Consider the following 23,719-nt stretch of genomic DNA (forward strand, 5'->3'; position numbering starts at 1 on the left):
AGGCAGGCAATGACCAACAGTCACCCTCTCCAAAGTGACCACCCTGAGCTTTGATTCTGCTGCTCCAGAGCCCATGGGACTCCAGACCCACCCAGTCACTCCTGAGCAAACCTTTTTGCTCCTTACTGCACCTCTAAAACACCACGGAAAAAACCCAGCCTGCAATCTTATAACTGGAATTCTCTTTAGCACAGTGAACTGAAATAATTATTTATTTATTCCCTGGCAGTGTAGGTGGATAATTAGCACATAATTCGAGGTTTCCTAGGCATGACAGACTGTTCTGATAACTGTCCCTAGTCCTGATTACATCTCTGCATAGGATCTCCCAGCAGCACCTCAGATGAGAAAATTCCAGGCTCTGTCAGTATCAGGTTGCTGTCTCGAGCTTTGAAACCATCATGAACGTTTGGGGAGAGGGAAGAATTTTGCGAAGAATTTTATTTTATTTTATGAAGGTTTCTGTGACTAAAATCTTAATGACTTTGGCTTGGCATCCAAAGAACCTGTAAGAACACAGATCTGACTGCAGGAGAACCAAAGGGATATTACACCTGAGACCTTAAAATAACATTGGGAACAGAGACATGCATAGGCTTCGGAAAGGAAAACAAATTAATCTGAATGCTAGAAAAGTGAATTTTGTGCATGTAGTGTATTTAGGCTGCTCTAGCCCACCCTCCACAGAGAATACACAGGAGCTGCTATGATGAGCCCAGTCTGTGTCCACGTTTTGTGCCTCCTGCACTGCAGAGCCCGGCTTCCCAAGTGTCCTGGACTGAGCAGAGGCCATTGTCTGGCTCTGTGGTGCCAGCTCTGCCTGCAGGGATGGACAGGATGGGCAGGATCCTCCAGTTTTCCCAGCGAGTAGCTCAGAGCACCCCTGAGCCTCCTCATGGACACCACAGGGTGTTGGTCCCAGCCAACACTCATCAATGCTGACCCTTTTGGGGGGGACTGTTCCTCCAGCCCCTCAGGAAAAGACCTGTATCCCACCTCTCTGAGCTCTGAGGGAGCTGGGAGCTCCTGCTCTCCTGGCCCTCTTCCAAAAGTGTCCCGTGGGATCTGTTCCAGGCCTCCATCCCTGCAGGAGCAGCCGTCAGCTGCAGCACACCAAGCTCCCCTCCCAGGGACACCACAGGGACACCACAGGGACACCACAGGGACACAACAGGGACACAACAGGGACACAGGGACACCACAGGGACACCACAGGGACACCACAGGGACACAGGGACACCACAGGGACACTACAGGGACACCACAGGGACACCACAGGGACGCAGGGACACCACAGGGACACCACAGGGACCCCACAGGGACACAGGGACACCACAGGGACACCACAGGGACACCACAGGGACACCACAGGGACACAGGGACACAACAGGGACACCACAGGGACACAGGGACACCACAGGGACACCACAGGGACACCACAGGGACCCCACAGGGCCAGTGGCTGTGTCCCAGCTGAGGGTGGCTCCCAGGCCGAACACGGCCCCTCCATATGAAGGAGAAGGCCTCAGCAGCCGCTTGCTTGAGGCCTGGGCACTGAGGGCTCGTGCTGTGGGCTTCCAGCCATGCCCCAGAGCTTGGGGTACAGCTCTGTGTGCCCGCCTGTCCCCTCACCTCATGGCAGCTGTGCCTGGGGTTAATGAGGTGACACTCCTGCAGATGGTGGCAGTGCCGGTTTCTGCCCGCGGCACCCAGATTTGTTCATTCTTCGTGAGATCGGCAGCTTTTCTACACGGTGCTGGGAAAGGTCATGGCTCTCTGGAGTCTGCAGGCTGCACTGCTGTCCCCTTCATCCCTGAGTCACTAAATGCCACTTAGCTGAGCAGCCTCAGGGGACAAATCAAAACCAGTGGGATAAAATGGACCAGCATCTCAGATGCAAGGAGTGGGGTTCTGTGCAGATATTTATTTAAGGCTGTTCTGCTCCCATAAAATACCTGAGTCCTCACTGATTTTTTCTCCACACTGCTGCTCCTCTCTTTCTCCCATTTTCTTACTGATGGTGCTCTGTGTGAGAGCACAGGAATAAATGGTGGTAGAGCTCAACCCAGGGGCTGCCTGGGTCCCCAGATTTTTGTGGGTCACCAAGTCAAAGTCCCAGCCCCATGAGCCCTTCTGAGTCCCAGGTGATGAGCATTCACGGGGAGAGAGAATCTGACCCCAGTTTCATGCTCAAAACAAGCAAGAAAAGCAGTGTCTAGCCACTGCTCATGCCATTAGGCTCCAGGGGAGATTATTACTATTTTTTAAAAAATTCATAATCTCTTCAGAGTGTATTTGGACATGTCCAGAAGTGGTAGCAGAAGGGAGTTGTGTTATTTATCTGACATCTCCCAGCTCTCATACACAGCCCTTTTCTGAGCATCTTCACAGCACAGGAGATACAGGACAGCTGTTCTCACCTTTTCTGTGTCCTGGTCTTTCTTATACAGGGAGCAAAGAGCTTCCCTTGGGTACCAGCAAGGGACAGAGGAATTCTGGCAAGTACATTGCCTAAATCCCTCCATGGATATAGATTTGATAAAGGCACCCTTGACAAAGACTGACTTCTGGAGGCCAGTCCAACACCTCAATGCCTAGATGTTGAATATGTCACCACAAACTCCCATCCCAAAATATTACCTCTCAACATCTTAATAAACACACTTTTTTTATTTCCTTGGACTGACCCCTTATTACATTTCAGGGGCTAGCTTGCAGAGGACAGGTTCATTTGCCAATACATGAATCATTATTGCTTTGAGCCTTTGAGCTAGGATTTTTATGAGCATATTTCAAAATGTATTTGATTGCTGTTAGAAATCATTTCAGTTCACACTCGACAACCAGGCCAACCTAAGCCAATATGCTCTGCCTGGAACTGTGAAAGTATATTGTGAGAATTTAATTATTAACTGCAAGTTACTGTGCATATGGCAGATTTTAAAAGTAGTGGGGTTTGTTTTTTAGGTTTTTTTGCCTCTAAGATAAAACCACTCAGTTGTTTAACTCCAGCTTATAAAGATTTCTATCGAGTATTTCTGATAAAATTGTTTCAGATTGTACATCCTACAGAGAACAGCATGCTGTCTTTTCCTATCCATGAGCTGCTTGCAGGCCATAAATGTCATCCAAGCCAAAGTGAGTCCTCTTTGCTCTTCTGTAAGCCTGAGTGGAATGTTAGAGATTAGATTTACTTCATTGCCTTCATGTAAGAAAGCTTTTGAAAAAACATTTGTTTTATGTGATAAGGTACAACAAAACATTGCTAGAACAGAACTTCTTAGTTCTGTCAGCAAGAGATTCACCTTGGGAATGAAGTGAGAGAGGGAGGGATGGTAGAGGTGTAGACTGTAAAAACATATTTAAAATAGTTTTTACTTGTCATCTCCTTTTCCACTATTATGATGGTGTTGATGCTCTTCTGTTTGGCCTCTGTGCGCCATAAGAGCTCTGTGATATATGTCACACTGATATTTACACACCAAGTAAGTCAGAACCTTATCTTGAATCAGAATTTATCAGCACATTAACAAGAGGAGGAGAAGTAGTTTTTGTATGTTATTTATTTTAGAGTGTTTAGAGTATTAATATATAGATGATATGTATATATGGCACATTAAATCCACAAGTTTTCATTAAGTCCTCAGGCCTGGCACAAATTAACTGATTAGGAGCCTCATTTTTCTAAGCAGCCAGTATTTTTCTACTTAAGCTGAATCTTCAGAGGGTGTATCAAAGAATAGTTCTGTGAGATATGTTGCTGTGTGCATTTGCCTCAGACCAAATTTATCATCCATGCATTTATCAATGCATTTCAAATGAAAAGAAAGAAAGACAACCTAAAGGTTCACTGTTTTGACTTGTGGTCAGGCAAAGAACTTCAAAATTTACTTCAAAAACCATTAGAATTTTAAGGTCTTGAATAGCTTTAATAGTTACACAGAGTCATAAAGAGAGAGAAAGCCTTATGTCACCCTGGCCTGATGGCTGGCAAAAAGGGCCTTGGATTCAGACTTAAGAAAGATGATTTGGCTCCAGGATCAAAAAATGAAGCAGGCCCCTAAGAGATGAAAAGTGTCATGACTTTTTTCCCAATAAGGCTGAACACAACACAAATCCCTCACAGTGGGTCTCTCAGGAGCCCACTGAAGCTTTGAACTTCATTTCTTTTCAGAAAAAGAAGGCACAATGCAGTATCCTGGGCCTCAGTATTATGATAGCTTGAGACTGTGAGGAAAAAACACAGCTTGGACATGCTAGGATGTATTCTGAGTATTTTAAACAAAAACTCCAACAGGGTTATCATTCCAAATGTACCTTTCTAAAGAAAAAGAAAAAACATTTTCAAAATATCTGTGCCACTTTAATGAACCTACACTCTGCTCTCCAGAGTGACTCAAAATGATTTATACCATCTAAAAAGAGAAAAAGTGGAGCATAAGTTATTTAGGTTCAGATTCACAAAAATATTTAACTACTTAATTGTGGTGAGTTGGACCTCAACTGATCTGCTTGACTTGCATTTGCACCCTTGATGCAGATTATAATCTCATAACTCTCCCTTTGGTCAGCAAGACCAGAACATCCAGAGTCTGCCTAGCCTTGACCTCTTCTGCAGGGTGAGAATGGCCAGGCATTCACCAACATCTCACCCAGAATCATCCCAAGCAGCCCCAACATCTTACTAATTGCCTTTTTAATATAAAACAAGCAGCTTTGCAATGAAAATAGCAGTTTCTCCAGTTTAAACACATCACTTTGGTGTTTAATTTCCTACTTTTTGATGATAGGTGGCACTAGCTTCTACTCAGAATGCCAGTGCTTGAAGCACATGAAAAATCTCAATAGGTTTTGGCAAATGTTTCACTGCTAGCACACACCACAGCACTGACCTGTGTGTTTTGGAGCTCTGTCAACAGATTAGGCAGATTTCGCTGTAATAAACTGCAAAAGCAAAAAAATCTTTCCTGGATCCAAATTTAAATCCCTTTATTAAAGCTCAATGCATGCAAAGAACCCAGGGCCTTATCATCAGGTGAATTGCTGTGTGTCAGTTCATGATTTCCAGGTTGGACAGTGCAGCTCAGTCTTTCCTTAACTCCCGCTTTTCCAGTTCAAGGGAATCCTGATGTGCTTTGCCCTTCCCTTCCCATCCCATTACTGTGACTCTGAGTTCCTCAAGAATGTTTTTCTGCCAGCTGGGCCCACCCAGAGTCATCTTACAGCCTGCACTGTCAGCAAGACAGAAGCTGTTAGAAAGCTCTGCTTGGCTTTTTAAAAATAAATAATGGTCCACATTGGACACAAGGTCCAATAAATGTCACATTTTGCTGGTCACAGCCTTACATCTAAATTCTGTAAATGACAGAATTTTGTTAGTTAGAAGGCTCTTGTTTTTCCAGTGCAGATCATCTACATCAGTAACACACCTGAAAGAAGGTTGGTAGAAAAAGACTAATCCTAAAAGAAAAACTGTAGGATATGATTAAGCAGGAAGAATGGGCTAATGATAAGAAGAACAAAGTCCAGAAAAACCTTGCATTAAATTTTCAAGGTTTTGTTTTTTGGGATTACAGTTAGTTTTAAACACTGATATAAATTCTTGGATTAATTCACAAGTAAGGAATGTTTCATAAATTCTAATATAAAGAAAGGGGGTTTTATCTGTTTGTTTGCTTTCGCCTCAACATTACAGACAGGAAAATACCCCTGTCCTTGTTTCCTTGCTTTAAATTGCAGATAATGAGTCAGGATACAAAGGCAAGGCTAAGCAATAAAGGTGCTCAGCTCCATTACAGTAACAACAGACAGCCAAAACAAAACAAAAATATGACTGAGCCATTATAGGCTGAAAAATCATTATCACTCCACTCAGTGCTCAGTTGCAGGCATGTATTAATGATTCACAGTCAATTCATGAAGATTTATTGAGCAAAAGGGTGGCTACATCCACAGAATACATTCTACACAGTGAAAAATCTGATGCTTAGGCTAACTTCCTCAGTAAAAATGTTGTCAGATGCAGAACTGCTGACAAAATATTTATACAAACCTAATTTTGCCGTATATTATTCACAAAACATTCATTCTAGCAAGCATATGGTACCTTAAAGGTGATGTTTCTCCTTCCAAGGGATGCTGGCTTGATTACAACAGGAAGTTTGGTCTAGAGAATGCCTTGGCTGGAAACAGAGCAGTGTTTCTACACAGACTCCTCAGCATGAAGTTACAAAGAAATGGAAAGAATGCAAAGACTGAATGGAGCTAAATTTGCCAAGGCTGTATCAGGCCATTCCTTCTGGGGCTGGTGGTAGTGTCACCCACCTGAAGACTACAGCCAACCCTACCTCCTCTGGGAAAATCAAGGAATCAATGGTTGCTCTTCCACTTAGGCAGTCACTGTCCTTGCAGAAACTGGGAAGGAAAAAAGCTTGGGCACATTTCCTGTCCAAGTCACTCAACTGTAATCCTGGGAGCTCCACAGCCTCCTGCCAGCAGGAGCAGCAGGGCAGGGAAGGGAAGAGTGAAAGAAGGACTTGGATCCTTTCTCAGATGCTCTATTCTCCTTGATCACAAATTGCAAACTTTGTCATACACACTGGAGAAACAGCCTGGCTGAGATCCAAAATCAATGTTAAAACCAGCAATGTATGTTTTATCCCACTGAGCAGCTCAGGAACCCGATGGGTTCTCACCCTGCTATCACCTAGCACAAGAGATGACACAGAGCATCTGCTTGTGCAGTTACAAAGTTGTTTGCTGGTGACACAAAAAAAAAAAGCATGACAGTCAGTTCAGAAATATATTTTAAAACAGGATGACAGAGGTCAAACTAAGAAGGGTGTTAAAAAAGAGTTGGCAGCAGTTATTCACAGCTTTTCACCATAAGAGAACTACAGGGCATCCTATGGAATGAGAGGCTGTAGTACTGACTCACAGCAATTGTGCTATTTATTACAGCAGGACGTTGTGATATCCAGAGCTCTAAGTGCATTGGATACTTACAGGCCCAGTGCCCTTAAATCTAATGGTTGGGTTGGTGTGTAGAGCCTCTGGCTTGGGAAGGCCTTACCCTGAGAATTTAGCGGGATATAGACGGTGAAAGGGTCATTCTACATTTACCCTGCATCCTATTTCATTCTTCTGAACACCAATTATTGACTGTTTGCAGTGGTGAGATGCTGGGATATGTAGATGACAGTAGTCTGGGCTGTTATCAAACCAGTTTTGGATGTGCACCCTCAGGGCCAAGTCTCTTATTGTGGTGACTACCTTTCAGAACACAATATGTGCAATTTAAATTTTAAAATGCCCATATGCTTTGCTGTTCTAGTTTTCCTTTGTGTGAACCTTTGAATTTTAATGTGCGTGTCCAAATGTATAATGATAAAACATGCAGCTCATGTCAGCAGTAAATTCATAGTAATTTATTAACTTTTCAGTGTGAATACAAATTGATTTGATGATGTGCCACATAATGAAAAATTATTTGCAGTCACAACTTGCATTCTAGTTGCTGCATTTTTTTTTTCTTAATTAAACATTACAAAGAATTTGAAAACTGCACAACACTTGTTGATGGCCAATAGGAAACACTAATACTATGAAAAGTAATCAATGCTTCTACATGTCTTTGAAGACACTCCTGTTTCAGAAATTGTTCTTCAAAGGCAACTTGCCATATATTGTTTCACTGGGTATCTGTAAGCATTCTTCACCAAAACCCATTGTTTTTATTTAGCACAACTCCTGAACTCAATAGCTTTTAGTTACATGTTATTAATGCTTTTGTAATGTAAGTCACTGTATTTTATGGAGCCATTCTGAAATCCATTATAATGTACTGAAGATGTCACTGTAGTTTGGGATTCTTTCCAAAGAGAATTTTTGGGAATTAGGTTTACTGTGGTGGCATCTAGATCTAGAGACATGTGAAGACCTGATCATTCCTTGGGTTCTGTCCAGCCTGTTAGCTAGATCTTCTAATTGGCAATACCATCTTTTATCTGTGGTATGACCTCTACCATTGACTTTGATCAGCACTAAGAAGCAGGCAGTCAAAATAGCAGCAGGCAAAAATAGAACATCATTGTTAGAACTGCCTTCAGTCAAGTGAGTTCTGGTAGTTTCTCTTCCTTCCAAAGCCTCTCATAAAAAAACAAAGGTATTTGTGCCCTAATTGAATAATAATATGCTAAACTCCCTCTGAACTATAACTTCTATTGTTGCTCTTCTTATAGCCCAACTCCCTGGATCCTGAAACAGGCCATAATGCACTTTTGTGTGGCTGGTAATGAACCATTTCAAATGAACACTGGATACTGAAGAAATTACATGCTGTGTAATTGATCTAAAGAACAGATTAGGACTGGTGCTATTTCATTAAATCTTATTAGCTCTGGCTTAAGTACTTAAAATTGCAACTATCCTGTGTCAGATAGATTACACCCCTTGTCACATGGCAAGTGAGGTTTTAATCTACTAGATCACAGTTTTTAAAAAGGAACAGGCTGATGAAAAGGAATATAAATTAAGGCTTCATCTTCAGACACACTGAGCCCCAAACTACTCATTCAACTGAGAGAAATTCTTCAACACTTTCAAAATATGTATGAAGATCTATTGTTTGTTTCCATATTTTGGTCTTAGATCACTTCTGTGGAACCTGAATTTGGTTTTTTTTGCATGAGGAACAGCCCCTGAAGAGTTCTGGTGGGTGAGCACACGAGAGATCTTACATGGTTACAGGGGAATCCAGAGGGTCCTTCCAAAGCATCAACTTTTCTCTTGGTTCCTTCCCATTGGAGCTTAGCATGCCTTAGGAACCAGCAAGCCAGTAAGGCTAGAGGACAGTTCTGTCAGAGGAACAAATAGATTCAACCAAACAGAAATTAAACTCAGCTTGGAAAATAGTTTGTAGCTCTCAAAAAAGAAAGGGCTTTTTATTACCTTAGGACTCAAGCTAATTTTTAGGGACCTGACATGCTTAGAAAAGTGTATTTTTCCTGGCTTGCCTTTGACAACAGTGTGCTAGACTTTCTTACCAGTGCTGGTCTTTCTTACCTTCTATTCTTTTGTTCTGTGACCTAGTATTTAGCTCCTTAATCCCCTAAATCAAACAAAATAGCATAGAAAGCCTTTGATCTGAATTTTCTCCACAAGGCACATTACACTACATTGAATACTTTTCATGAGATCTAGAATGCTGCACTGTGGGAAACAAGACTGAAAATTTGAACACCATTAAGCAGGATTTCAGATGATACTAAGGGGTGAAATACTGACAAAAGAACCATAGACTTTGGTTAAAACAGATAATACTCAAGGCTTTTTTTATTATTATTCCTTTGATGAGAGAATATTTAAGACCCTCTCACATGCAGAGTCACCATGTTAGTACCACAGCCAAAGCAGTGGTTCATACAGATAAAGAATAAAGTAAAATTAATCCAACAGATGTGTTTTGCAAATATAAGAAATTGTTCCAGCAAGTCTTAAAAAAATGACAATCACATAAAATACCAACTCCACCTTTTAAGAGTTATTTATTTTATATTACTATGTAAATCTCAAAGCCATTTATCTACCACAAAAACCTGTTTTTCTTCTTATACCCTCTGTCTGGTTCTTGCAAGCCTCCTGCAGCCAGTGCCCTTGGCACTCAAACCTGCCAGGACTGACCACTCTCAGACAGTGTGGCCACAGTCAAATGCTCTGCACTGAGCACTGAGGGGAAAAATTCCAAGACAACCAATTCTTTCCCATCATGGTGGTGTCAGAGTGAAGGTTCAAAATCTCTGCCAGTAAACACAGATCTACCTGGTCCTGTCAGCTTCAAAGCTCCTAAAATGCCCATGTAAGACTCCTTTTAGGAGAGTAGATTTAAACCCTGGTATTCCTCTAAATATTCAGCTTTCCTTTTTCATTTACCCAGGGTTTGAAAGACTTGCTGCCCCACTGCTAACCAAGGATCAAGTATAGATTGCTAATTCAACACAAGGAAAAATTAAAGGGAAAAAGAAAGCACATGGCATATTTGCATCTGTTCAGTACTGTAACTTTATATTCTAATAGGTACTTACTAGTCACATTGATATATACTTAATTTCCATTTTCTGCCATGTTCATATAAAATAGTTAGCACTAACTCACTGTAAAGACTAAAAATGGCTGTGAATGACCTGTTACTCCCCCAAAATCTTACCTGGCAAAACCATCTTTTCCTTCTTTTGCTTTCTCACCTCCCTCAAGGAGTAAAACTCCATCAGAACAAACAAAAGGAGAATACAGCTTTCATACATTTTAAAAGGTGGAAATTGTATTTGGAGAGAAGATGAAAACTCACTTACAAACTCACTCCTGTACAGAGCCTTCAACATCTGCTGCATAGATGGTAAATATAATTTAAAGTTGTCTGATAGCTTAACATAAGGAGGTTAAATTCAGGGCAGCTGTTCCCAATCTATATTTAGCCTGAAGTTTCCTACCTGTTTTGGACCTGCAGGAAGGCTTGAATACTGAGATTGTCCGTGATTTTATACAGTATTGCTTGATTTATTAAAGATGCTAGTCTCCCTGCAGGTCTTATTACACTGTTCAAAAGGTTGTGTACAATTTACCATAAACACAGAATTTTAAGTGTTTTTGTATCTAGGATCTCACTCAGAATTATTCTTTTGTGTATAGTCACGTGTAACCTGGTCCACGAGACATGAATAAAGATCAGCAATTAGCCAGAAGTAAACTCCAGGAGGATTGTCTTTGTACTGCACACTCTATTTCAAGAATAAAATTGGGGCAAAATATAGTGATATGCTTTCTAGATACTAAACAAGAGTTGACAAGAACTGATGGATTTTGCATGTTAAAAGCAAATATTTTATTACATATCATGCCCTTGAAAAATTAACTTTGTTTCCATTCAATTTTGTTCAGCATGCCTTGAAATAGGAATGGCAAAAGTTATTCAAGGAACAGATCACCAACATTCACGGTACCACAGTGACTGCAATTACCTATTTTCCTGGCTCAGTAAAACAAAGCAATTTTTTTTTTTTAAAAAACCTATAAAATATTAAACAGTGAAATTAACAGATACCATCTGTGTCTCTCCTTCAGTATGACTGGAACCATCTGTACAGAAAAGCTGTGTGCCACAGACCCACATCCAAAACCTGCTGATGACAGTGGTCATCAATTTTGACAGCCTTTTGGATAAGACCTTGTCACTGCTCTGTCCATATGCGCTGATCCTGAATGAACCACTGGATACATTATTAAATTCAGGTTCACGAAGATGCTGCCAATGGGTCAGCTACAGTAAAATATTTATATTTCAGAGTAACAGTATTTATATATGCTCCCTACCTTTTGCTCTAATTTGCCTTCTTATCACTAGGCTTGTGTTTGTTTTTCAAATGCTGAAAAGACTTTGTTGGTTTGTTCAGGAAATTTGTCTAGACAGTGCTCACAAAGCATATTTGCTCACATTTGACATTTTCACAGGATGGGAAACAAAATGGAAGATCTGAGTTTTTAAGCTCCACAGATAGCACCTAAGCCAGTCAACTTATTTCCAGAATAAAGAGTTTCCTTGTTCCAGGCAGTCTCTGGAACAACACAACAGTGACCTGCAGGACAGGGACCCACACACACTCAGGGCTTTGGGGCCAGCTGAGGCCTCCTGAAATCCATCCGTCCATCCATCCATCCATCCATCCATCCATCCATCCATCCATCCATCCATCCATCCATCCATCCATCCATCCATCCATCCACCAGGACATTTACTGCCTCAGAAGAGCCAAATATCCAAGTGCTAAATTGTGACGCCTCTACAGCCAACAAATGTAAAATCTGGCAATATAACAGAGCATGTGGCTATTTTACCTATTCAACATTTACCTGTGTCTAACTAGAAGAGGTCTCTAAAATGCTGCTTTCCAGCAGCTCAAAGGTTGAGAACCACCTGTAAACATTTGCTGAACAGTCTCTTTCTAGAAATAGAGACTCCTAAACAATCAACCTTGAAATGTATCATATATTATAATATATTTCCAGTGTTATTTACAGATCTTGTTTAGTACAACGAACCAGACATGCTGAAAAGGTAGGATTTTTCCAGTCCTCTTTTATATGAAGTACAATAAAAAAGGCACATAATTATTCACCATAGGAGTTGTGCACCAGTCCAAAACTTAAAGCTAAAAAGCTACCCATCAGAGAACTCTCTTTATGAGGCAGTATTGGGATGTCTCCTTTGAACTCAGCATAGAAAGATCTGTCAATTCCTCTAGGACAGCTTCAGGAATCCACTTTCCTGTTATGTTCTGGTCTTTGCAAGGTTTCCAAATCAACAGAAAACTTTCGTTAAGCTTCCCACGTCATCTGCTGGAGCAAGGAAGAGTCAAACAGGTCACGTGTGTGTCTGCTTTCCTTTTTCTTCTTTCTTTCCTTGGAATGCCCAACTATGGAGGACTCTTGAGAGTCAAGACCTGTTCAAACTAATTTGCTTTAAGACAAATGCCTCACGAGATATGGCACACTGAGCAGTGGACACCAGCAGAAGAGGCAGCTCAGCCCCACGGTCAGTGCCGACCATGTTTGATCCAGTTTCTAATCATCCATTTCTGCCCCGAGCACCTTTGTACAACTAATCTGAGCCCAAAATTTGCATCCTTTGACATTTCCACTTCTAGACAGCGGCCAGTGTCTCTGCTAATGATTGGACCATTCTGGGGAAAAAAAAAAAAAAGAAAAAAGAAGGGAAAAAGAAAGGATTAAAGGAAGGAACACAAAAGGTGAACAGAGTAGAAAAAACACTGCTAGACCTGTAAATCCTTAAAAGATACTATAAAATGCATTTCTGTATATTTCAAGTGATAAATGCCCCAGAAAGTGCTAGAAATTCCTAGGAAAAGCTAGCGAATACATAAAAAGTATGAAACAAATTCCTTAAAATTGTACATTTAGGAATTGCTGGGAAAATCCCCCCAAATCACTAGAAAATCTCTAAAAAGTACTAGTGAATCCCTACAGAGCCCAAGAAATAGGAAATCCCAGAGACTGTAATAATGCTTTTGAAAGTCTTAAAAATGATTTGAAGATTCTAGATCTTAAAAAATGCCTATAAAGGTGCTACAAAAATTCTGGAAAATCTCTAGATGCAAAAACTCCTGGATAGTAAACAATTGCAAGCATGTTCTTGATAAACAGGACAGAAATTGAGAATATACAAAGACAGGATTAGTAAAAATTCCTAGAATGCATACGCTAAAATTTCTAGTAATAATGAAAGAATATTCCTGGATGGCACAAAATCTATGGAAAACGTATCTATTTCTAAAAAATACTGTTGGGAATTCCTAGTATAGCCCTTCAAAGATCTTGTTTTACATTAAATACTCTCTAGAGCATCATTCCTCTCCAATTCATCTCTTCAAGGCTTCCTGAGCTCTTCCATACCTGTGTGAAATCCCAGAACCTCTGTGCTGGCCTCAGGACATCTTCACACTTCTTGAGGGTGGGTGTCCTGCCCTTGCCATCGTCCACCAGGCATTTGGAGTCGGGCAGGAAGGCGGTGGAGCCCAGCGGCCCCAGCTGCAGGACACCTTCCGAGCTGTAGCGGACAAGCTGGGGGAGAAAGGAGAGTTCTGAGGTGGGGAGGAGCCCTTTGTCCTGCTGCACGCTGGGTCTGGAACACGCTGCTCAAGGGCACATCTTGGAATGTTGGTAAAACCTAGAACACAACGTTCCCTTCTCCCACACTCCTGCTCACCACCACTCCCCACCCACTATTTCACTGCAAAAAGGGCAATCAAGGAAGTGAAGTAATCAATATGTAAATCATGCCCACTCAGCAGGAGTTGATTTAACAAGGACATGATGTCAATTTTGTCGTGCAGTTTGTTCTTAAGAGCTCTGTTAGAGGCTATTGATAGCGAGAAGTCTAATTAGTTTTTGTAAATAAACATTACTGAAAAAATCCAACCGTGCAACCAGTATCCAAAAATATGAGAGGAAAAAAGAAACCATGAGGGAAATGGCAGCAAAATTGCTAACATATGCTTCAGGCCTACATAATAAAGAATGACACTCTGGTATTTCAGTTTTGTGTAAAGCACATTAAAGTGAAAATGCACGATGTTAATTTGGCAGCAGGCCAATACGTCAAATCAGACTTATCTACTTCTCACTTCTGTGCTTAAACCCAGAGTCATTAAACCAGCATAATATTTTGCCCTTCTTACTCTGAAAGTGCAACACCCAGGTGCCAAAAGACTGCAGAGTGGAGTCAGCTACGTGGCTTGTGTGCTGTGAGTCTGGAAGCTGCAGGGTAAGGATCTGAGCCACCAAAGGAATGCAATTACCACCCAGGAAATTCACTGCCTGTCCAGTCCTATTGCTGTTATATGGCTGAAATTACTTAGCAAGGAAAGGAAGAAAGGTCAGAAGTGCCTGCCATTTATTGGATGCCACTGACCAATGTGTGAGATATCATTAAGAGTCAATCAAAAAAACCCAAATTAGAGTCTGGCTTTCTACTGCCATCCTTATTAACCTCAGAAGAATCATGCTGTGAATAATCATTTCTTGCTGGTGGTAAAAAGAGCATGGTCTACTTGCTCCCAGACCAGATGCTCTTTGACATAGTATGTGTTCATTTTCCCACCTGCCACTTCTGTTCAGAGCAGCCATGTGAAGCTCAGAGGAAGAAGAGAGCCTACATCAGAGAGAGCAGAGAGATAACCAGATGAGGATGCTCTGGGTATGAATGGTGCCTTTGTCACAGCACAGTCTGTACACACTAAACCAAGACAATTTTGGGGTTCTTTTACACTCTGAGATTAGGAGGGACATATGTAAAATAAGCTCAGATTAATTCAAAATATGAAGGGACTGCCAGGTCAGACAAATTAACTTTGTTTTTTCACATCAAAAGGAGCTGGTAAAAAAAAATAGTAATCAAACACAATGTTTGCTCTTTTATTATTATTTTTTTTTAAAAATAAAACCTGACTGTATGTTTTACAATTATATTTAATGGGGTTTCAGCAGAGATCAAATGAACTGCAGGTATGGCTGAAACAATGACTAGAAAATGTATTCATCTTGCAGTCTTTATTATCTCTCTGTAGTCCCAAAATACCACCCCACAAGCTTGTTGGCTTTGCCTTATGCAGATAATTAGAAGTTCTGTTTATAATGGGTTATCTGCTCTGTAGGATAGGATCAATTTTCCTATTTGAGATGAGCAGCATTCTCTGTACTGGTATTAAAATGGTCTAAAACATTCTTTGTCATCAGAATCTCAGCAGCCAGAGTTACATTTGCTCTGCATCACAGTGGCCACGCACTTGGGAAAGACTTTGTTATAGAGCAGCCTGTCAAAGCAGAAAGTACCAGTCCTGCTTAGGCTTTAGAAGTGGAAGATACATTAACTCTATTCTAAACTATCTGCAGTATTGAAAGTGGCAGCTTGTGTTACAGCTCAACAGGGTCAGGGATGGCTCAGTGCAGGAAACTGTTATCTGCACAATCTTGAGATAAATGGAACAACATGGGCTTAATTTCCTGAATCTGCACTTTCTGTCAAGTTTTTATGGCTGTTCCAACAGTCACAAAAACTTAGGCTTATTCCACAATAAAATACAATTCTAAAAAAACCCACCCACAAAGAGTAATCTCAGTTCAGACCATATTACGTAGGAAGGCTGTAGAGCCTGCTTCTGCAAAATCAGACCAGAGATTAAGGTTCAAGAAACTACTATATTATTAATAACATCTCCCACCAAAGAATTCCTGTCTTGACTTCCTAGAGACAACATAAACTGTGAAAATAAAATAAGCATTAAAATAAGTTGCTTATTACTACAGGCTAGAAAGCAGGAACTGGGATATGGCTGATTAAAATTATACCTGTGTTCAAACTTGATCTAAAGTATCCACAAAAATAATCCCTGAATTTGTGTTAGGACTGCGGGCACGATATGTCATGTCAAATCCATTCCCAGTGCCAACCAGCCAAAATCTAATGACAAAGTCCCCTTTATTAAGAAATATTAAATCTTACTAATTAAAAAAAAAATAAATCCGTGCAGGTTTTGATGGGTTGAGATCCTTAGATATCCACACACTCCAAACTGCAAGCTGCAGAACAGAAACACACTTTTATACATCACAGAGGAATGGACCTTCACTCAGTTTTTCTCTTTTATCTAGGAAGAGCTGAAGGATTCAAATGAAACTGAAGCCAAGTGCTCTATTAAATACTCAAGATCTAATCCTGATACCATCTGCTATACTGATGTAAGATAGGATGGTTTTCCCTTCAACACCCAGAAACCTGAGCAGAATGCAAAAAATGTCAAAGGTTGTTTATCAAAGCCACCACACCTGGATCAAAAATAGTCAGTGCTGCTGCTTATGGAATATGATCCTCCAGGAATATTAACGTGGTAAGAAAATGGGAGCTGTAAACTGGAAGATTTGACTTCAAAAACATCAATTCCCGCTAATTTCCTGTCAAGTGAAAAAAACACCAAACAATTACAGGTAATTGTTTGTGGGAGACTGTTACTAGGACGGGCCTGGTAGCTTTCCACACTAAATTTAACCTCTCTCTCTCACTCTTGTTCTCCTGGCAAAAGGAAATCTTTAATGGTTCTTGTCCCACAGGTTAAGGCAAGCTGTCAGCTGAGAGAGGAACTGAAACAGCGAGTGATGCAGGAATCCCAAACACCCAACATCTCCAGAATGCCTGTCCCCTCAAGGCAAACAGATCACAAGTTACCAAACTTTGATTTTTGCTCCAGAATCCCACCCACCACTTCCTGCAAGTGGAGAAGCCACCTGTTCATCCACCCTGCTGCCCTGCACGCAAATCTGGGCAGACACAGCTCTGCCCAGCAAAATGTGAAATATCTGCCCTCTAGCAACAGTTCCAGTAGGGCCTTTCATCTCCTCCCATTCCTTCTGTCTGTGTAGCTGCCAGCCCCAGGAATCTGAGCACGGAGCTCTCTTTTCCTTCTGGCTGTTCTCAATGCAGAGGGAGTTCTCTCTTCCACAGCTGCGGTGCCTCCCCTCTCTCTGCTGTGAAAGGGAAGGGAGGAGGGTGGAGAAGGAGGCTGCTCACCATGGCCCTTCCATCCCAAGATGCCATTTCATTAAGTTCTCCTCTCTTTCACATACCATATAATCAGCTCCACGTCATGGCACTCAAGACAGACTCTGAGACAGTGAGTATTTCCATAGGGGCTGTGTAAGTGCTCTCAGATCGTTCAAAACCTGCATGCCCTGTAATCACTCTATGAAGATTCTGTTTGGTTTTTTTTTTTTTAATTTATTTTACAACAAAAGTGTATAGAACCACTGGGCTTTGCAGCTGACTTTACAATGGAGGCCACACACAGAGGCAGAGCAGTTTAAGACCCCAAATATATTTCTTTATTTACAAATTTTCTGTAGCCCTGGACAGCTTCTCCCAGCAGTATTTGCAAACATTTTTTCCTGAAAGCCATTAAACTCAGACTTCAGATCCAATGAACACATATAAAAAGGACACTACTTTTTTATAAAATAGGTTTTGAAATCCACTCAGACTGATGCAAAACCTTGTCTGGATATTCTTAGCTGTTAGCTTACAAGGACTTAGCTCAAGTCAAACTCATTAAACTAAATTGATGTAAACTCAGGGTAAATGCATTCCAGAGCATCCATAAAAGAGCTTGTCCCTGTTTGAATAAAGAAATTTAAAAGCTGATATCATTACAAAGATGTGATTTATCGTGGTGAAAACTGATCTTGAAAATACACATAGGGAAAAGCATTTTGTTCATGGAAAAGTCACAATGGAGTGGTTTTGTAATGCGGGACAACAACATCCAAGGGAAGCAGAAGGGTAAGACATAGAGAAAAAGAACATTTAATCATGGATGAACAGTAATCTTATTCCTAACTCAGCTTTCCTTAAACACCTGCCTGGGTGGGTTTCAGTGGAGCCATGTGAACACTAAAATCACTATAATTTGCTTGTCAGAATTGAAGAGTATGAAAAACAAACAAGGCTGCAGCTGAACAGAGAGAGGGCTTTCACATTGGTAGGACATAGGAACACCATTGATAACCCAACTGGGGAAAGTGAGTTCCATATTTATATTAATTTATATTCAATAGGCATGTACAAATAACCCAAATCTCAGCTCAGTAGCGGTATTTTATGTCCTATGCTTGAGATGAAAAATGTCAGAAATGGAAAGCTAAATGCAGCAGACAACTATGCTCACCCAGGCTGATTAGAAGAGGGGTTTTAAAAATGTTTATTTAATATATTAAAACGCTTGCTGTCAACACCTTTCATGCTATGTGCTTGAATATCCTTGATTAGGGTTTGTGCAGCTGTGGTTCTCACACTGAATTAATTTTGTAAATTGTGGTGAGATGATAGAAGTTTTCCAGCTGTGTAATCATTAATTAACTTGGCTGCATTTGAGTGGCTCCAACCCATGCTTGTCTGTGAAATACTCAACTTAGATAAAACATCACCTCTGCCTTCACTTGGTGTTTCTTGCAGAATGAAAACTCTTTTCCTGTTTTTTATTTGTTTGTTTGTTTATTTGTTTTAAACGGAAATGGAAAAAATTCACTGTAATTTATGCCCTTACCTATTTTCTTTCTAAACTCAAAGCCTACTCTGTGAAACAGGAATCATGGAGGCAAACAAGTAGGTTAAGGACTTAAATTGCAAAATAAATTACAGTCAGAACTATTTATTTCATTACTCTTCTAAGTGCTAGCACACTGATAGAGATTAGATACTGCTGAGGGACTTTCTGGAAGGACTTAAATTTGCAACTTTCTCTTCAGATTAGAATGGAGCAAGAGACTGAACTCTCTCTGAGCGCTTTGACATCTCTAACGAGAGTCTTCTTGAGAAGCCAATTTACATCTAATTAAGCAATGCTGTTTTGTTACCTTATTCAAAGGCTGTTCCTTCCACCTCTACTAGGAGAGTGTCAGTCAAATACTCCATAATGATCCTGCCAAAGGTGGACATTATGCCAGTAGGAATTACTGTCTGTCTCACTTTGGCTCCGTGGTGATGCACGAGCCAGGACTCCCAATCAATATATGTATGACTGAACCTCGGATAATTGTTAAGCCTGATAAGGTCAGAGTTTATTTACACATGAGAATGTTCATTAACATAGTTTTGATTCAGATGCTACTTCAAAAGAAACTGGAATTGCATTTCAGAAGAAGCTCAAGTCCTGGATTTAAATAATATTCAACTTGTAAAAGTAAAATCACTACGAGCATGGAAAGAAGAAATGTCATTTTAAAATCATCAGACATCTGTAAGAAAATAATAATATGCACAGGGACTGACAAAAAAAAAAAGAAATCTATTTTAGAAAAGTCTTAACTTAGAGGATATTCTTAATTCCCTTTGAAGTTGATGTTAAATATGTGCTTAACTTTTTGCCTACTTGGGGAATCAAATCAGCAGCTTGATAAATAATTTCTGCCCAGGAGCCTGTTGGACCAAGGAACAGTTAAATTAAAGAGGTACCATGAATAAGTCATGTCATAACAAGAACTGCTCACTCACACAGACTACCTAAATTAATTAATCTTCAGTGATCCCTGTTATTTAAACAAAGTAACGTGATTTTTCTGTTTTCCTAACTGGCAACTTCAAAGTATAGAATCACACTCTGGACAACCTTGGAAAAGGCACCTGACAAGGCCAGAGTGAAGCCAGACATTTGCCTTTGCAGCTCAGGAATTACAGAGCCAAACTCATCCCAAATACACCAATTTACTCTTTGCTTTTTCTGAATATTCTCTAAGTTCAAGGTTCCTCACCAGTGATGGGGTTTTCACCATTTACCTGGGAGGACATTCCATGGCATGGATAAAGGATGGCTTTGTCATCCTCTTCGGCCCCCTGGTCCAGGCAGTAGCCGCTGGCTTTGCTGTTGCGCACCTGTAACCAGATGGGAATGAAACCAGTTCAGTTGGAAATTAATCCCTATTTTAGTCCAGCCCAGCTGAATCTCAGCTGTGCTACAGCTCCTGGAACAAGCACTGTGTACAGCTGCTCTCTGACACACACATGTTCCTCCTGCAGCCATGACAGGGTGCCAGCAGTGAGTCTGCCCCAGGAAAAGATATTATTTGGACAACCTGCTGTCTTTACACACCTTGGGTCAGAGTTATGTTTTTGGCAATTGCTCAAGGATCAGAACTTCCTAAAATTCACCCTAAAAAACCCAGGCCAAGTTTTGCTCCAAATTGCCATTGTGACAACATAAATTTTGACCCTGTATGTTGAGAATGTGGCTTTACAAACAGGATAGCGGCTACCCAGGTTTGGTGTTGGATGTGACATGCTTTTGTTTCTTCCTTTTGCTGATAATAAAACAAAAAAGCATGTGAAAAAGTTTTATTTTAACTGAAAATATAGCACATTGTTATGTTCAGGACTGACAACTGACATAAAGCACAATTTATGAAAGGGCACAGGTTCAGAGATCCAAGGAAGTAAAGAATTCCTGTGCCTCCCCAGACAAGGAGAATTTGCAAGTCTATAAAAACTGGAATGGAGCTCTAGTGAAAACCCTTCCAGCCTTTCTGTTGAGGCTGGAAGCATTACACATGTATTTTGAACATAGAAAAACTTCACAGGTATTGTAAACGAGAAGTTATTTAGACAGACACTTCAAAAGACTCAACAGGTCAGTTTTGGTTTAGACTGTGAAGTACCTGTCTGGCCACCCCCATAATTTAGAAACAGCTGCTGCATAAGGTGTCAGAAAAATCCCAGTGTATAATCCTTCATCTTATAGTGTACAAGCATAACAGGGAATCTGATTGGATAAGGGGGCTAACCAACAACTAAATTTCAGGAGGTTTATTTTATGGTTTGGGTGCTATAAAGGCTGAAGAAGATGAAGACAGCTTTACAAGATGGCTTTTAAAAAATGGGAATTGGGTCATAGGAAATACATTTTTTACTACTGTTTCAATCTGTTTCACATACTCAATACATTTATTTTCCTTGAAACTCACACAAATCCAGAGAACTTTTCCTTCAGGAAAATAACCAGAAGAGAAAGTACTTAATAACAAGCTCAGTGTCATTTAGGATGTAGCCTAAAGTAAGACTGAAAGGGACCTAGGTTGGTTTATAGCAGGTAAGTACCTTGTGTGGCTCTATTCTATTAAAAATATTAAAAATTTTGATATTTGCATCACTGAACTTCCTGTTTGACTCAAGTACCTTCTATGTGACAGCTCAAGAGGAGCAAACTTTGTTTTAGAGCCCAGATTGCTTAGGGTCTGGTATAATTGACACAACATTGGCACTTCTGCCAATGTTCTTCACTGTTAATGACCTCAGAGCTGACAGATACCAACAGCTCCTCTTGAATTTACCCAAAGTCTTTTCTCAGTTCCTGATGGGGATAGTAACATAGCAAAGTGATACTATGAAATAAAACTTGCACCTTGTATCAATGTCTCAAGTGCCTGACTTATTTTTATATGAAGTCAATCAAATGGAAGAGAAAGGAACAGTCTCCATTTAGTTGTTTGGCAAAACAATTGCCTTCGGATTTAATTGCAGCTCATGTACACAATTATTTTAGCTCTGTTGAAACCACTGATGTTTTCTTTACGATGTCTGTGGCATCTTATTTGGGAAAATGATTGCCTCAAACTTATGTTTCAGTATTTTAAAATGAGAGCTAAGGAGGTTGCAGGTCACTGTCAATAAGGATGACTTTACCCACTGCCCTCCAAGGGAAGGAACGGGGCTCCTCAAAGCCACACTCCTTAGTGCTGATTAAAAAGAAGGGAGGGAACTTCTGTTGCCACTGCTGTGCTGATGTGTAATTGCTCTGTACATCCTGATAGCCAGCTCTGAAAGGAGAGGAGTGCTGGAGTGCAGCTGTGATGTGTTTCCAAAGCACACTGTACCTCTCCGTAAGTGACTGTGTTATTGTAAACCCTCATCTCAGGGTACACGTTCTCCAAGTACCACTTAAAGCTCCGGCACTGCAGACGCTGTCGCAGAGCAATTCTTTCAGAAACGTCTCCAAAGTCAACTCCGGGGTTCTGCAAAGCAGAAAAAGAATAAAGAAATCTCACTGCACTGGCTTTATGGTTGCTATCTTTACTGAAATCAAACTGGAGTTAATTTTCTATACCAAGCTGTATTTCCCTCTTTTCCTTCTTTTGTTGTAAGCAGCTCCTCAAACAGCTGCTGTTGAGTGTAGACAATAAATATTAATGAAAGCCAGTGGAAAAAGGAGCACAAAGAACAGGCAAAACCACAAAATAAATCAAAATAATAAGAACACAATAAGAATGTTGTTACTTACAGCAGTTCTAAGTGTTTGCAATCAATCCTGAAGCCTTTGCTTTCAGATTCATTTAGAATTTAGGCAGTAATTCTGATCTAAAATATGGCAGCTTGGTCGTGCTTTACTCTAGTAAGAGACTTGAGTATTCAGTAATGTAAATGATGTCAGAACAGATCTGTTAAAACTTCAAAGCAAAGCTGCTCAAAAAGTCATTAAGCTCCACTAAGCATTCCTGTAGACCAGCATACAGTTTATGCTAGAACTCGAGCTCATTTGCAGACTTGAGCCATTGAATGCAGCTAAAATCAAAACCTTTATAATTCTACTTCAGAATTTAATTCACATTTAAATACAAATCCCATGAAAGACAGAGGCTGGAAGATTCAAGTTAATATGAACAAAGTCAGCCATTTAAAACTGGTGGGTCCTGAGTTAGAGTCTGCTGATTTAAAGTGCTATAAATCATCACAGTTCAACATTAAGACAGTAAGTTACCTCATCCAAAAACCTTTTCCGACACTATATTAATCAAATGGACTGAAACTGGGGAGTTTTGCATGAGATCGTCCTGATGTGCCTTGTGCTTTTCCTCCAGAGGAATATCTGTACATTTCACAGACTTTTTCCTAATGCAGGGCTACAAGACAGCAGCAAATCTTAGCTCAGGGTTTATTAAGATCCCCAACAGATGCCTGGTTTTCAGGAGAGAATACAAGTGTAATACTGAACAGGTTTTCCTGTTTGCCACATAAAGAGTTTGCTGTGCTCACTGCTGTTTGCTGATGCACGTTCTGTCAGGAGCCCTCAGTGCAGCATCCATTCAAATGAATGTTAATTTACGTAGTACTTGAGGCTGTGTGGAAGAAGAGCAATCCTCTGAGGCACTCAGTGCAATAAATCATTCAGTGTTAGATTCCTTTATCACTAAAATTGCCGAGGAATAAATCCTATGATGGGGAAGTACCAAATATTTTGGTTAACTGAAATAAAGCTGCGCTAACCTGCTGCTGAAGGTTATAGGAACCTGATCTTGCAGGTGTGCCCAAGGCCATCTGCTGATCTAGATAAACATTATGCATGAATTCTCAATAACCTGTGAGTTGTGAAAAAGATGGTGGGAATTATAGAAGAGTTAATTTGGATGGGTTTTGTGGTGTAGGAAAATGCATGTGTTTTACCTGCCTCTCGTCTGCCCTATTTAAACTGAGGCAATACAGAGCCCTTTTTTGCAGTGCTGATTCTACAGAGCACAGGAGCAGCAAATTGAGCAGCTATGAAAACAAATTGAGCTGTGCTCACCCTCTGTGCCCCCTGCAGAACTGTGGGCAGGTTACAGTGTGATGGCACAGGAA

General features: G+C 40.6%; 1 protein-coding gene across 1 annotated transcript in view; it reads right to left on the minus strand.

Moving 5' to 3' along the window:
• Positions 1–12,435: 12,435 nt before the first annotated feature.
• Positions 12,436–23,719, minus strand: part of GALNT9 (polypeptide N-acetylgalactosaminyltransferase 9) — a 123,860-nt gene continuing 112,576 nt past the window's right edge. The window contains exons 8-11 of the mRNA XM_058851702.1: positions 21,982–22,119; positions 19,892–19,987; positions 13,465–13,632; positions 12,436–12,734 (exon numbers count right to left, since the gene is read on the minus strand). Of these exons, the coding sequence (XP_058707685.1) occupies positions 12,588–12,734; positions 13,465–13,632; positions 19,892–19,987; positions 21,982–22,119 (549 nt within the window). The 3' untranslated portion in view covers positions 12,436–12,587. The remainder of the gene's footprint in view (positions 12,735–13,464; positions 13,633–19,891; positions 19,988–21,981; positions 22,120–23,719) is intronic.

This window comes from Poecile atricapillus, chromosome 16 (assembly GCF_030490865.1).
Source record: "Poecile atricapillus isolate bPoeAtr1 chromosome 16, bPoeAtr1.hap1, whole genome shotgun sequence".
NCBI lineage: Eukaryota > Metazoa > Chordata > Aves > Passeriformes > Paridae > Poecile > Poecile atricapillus.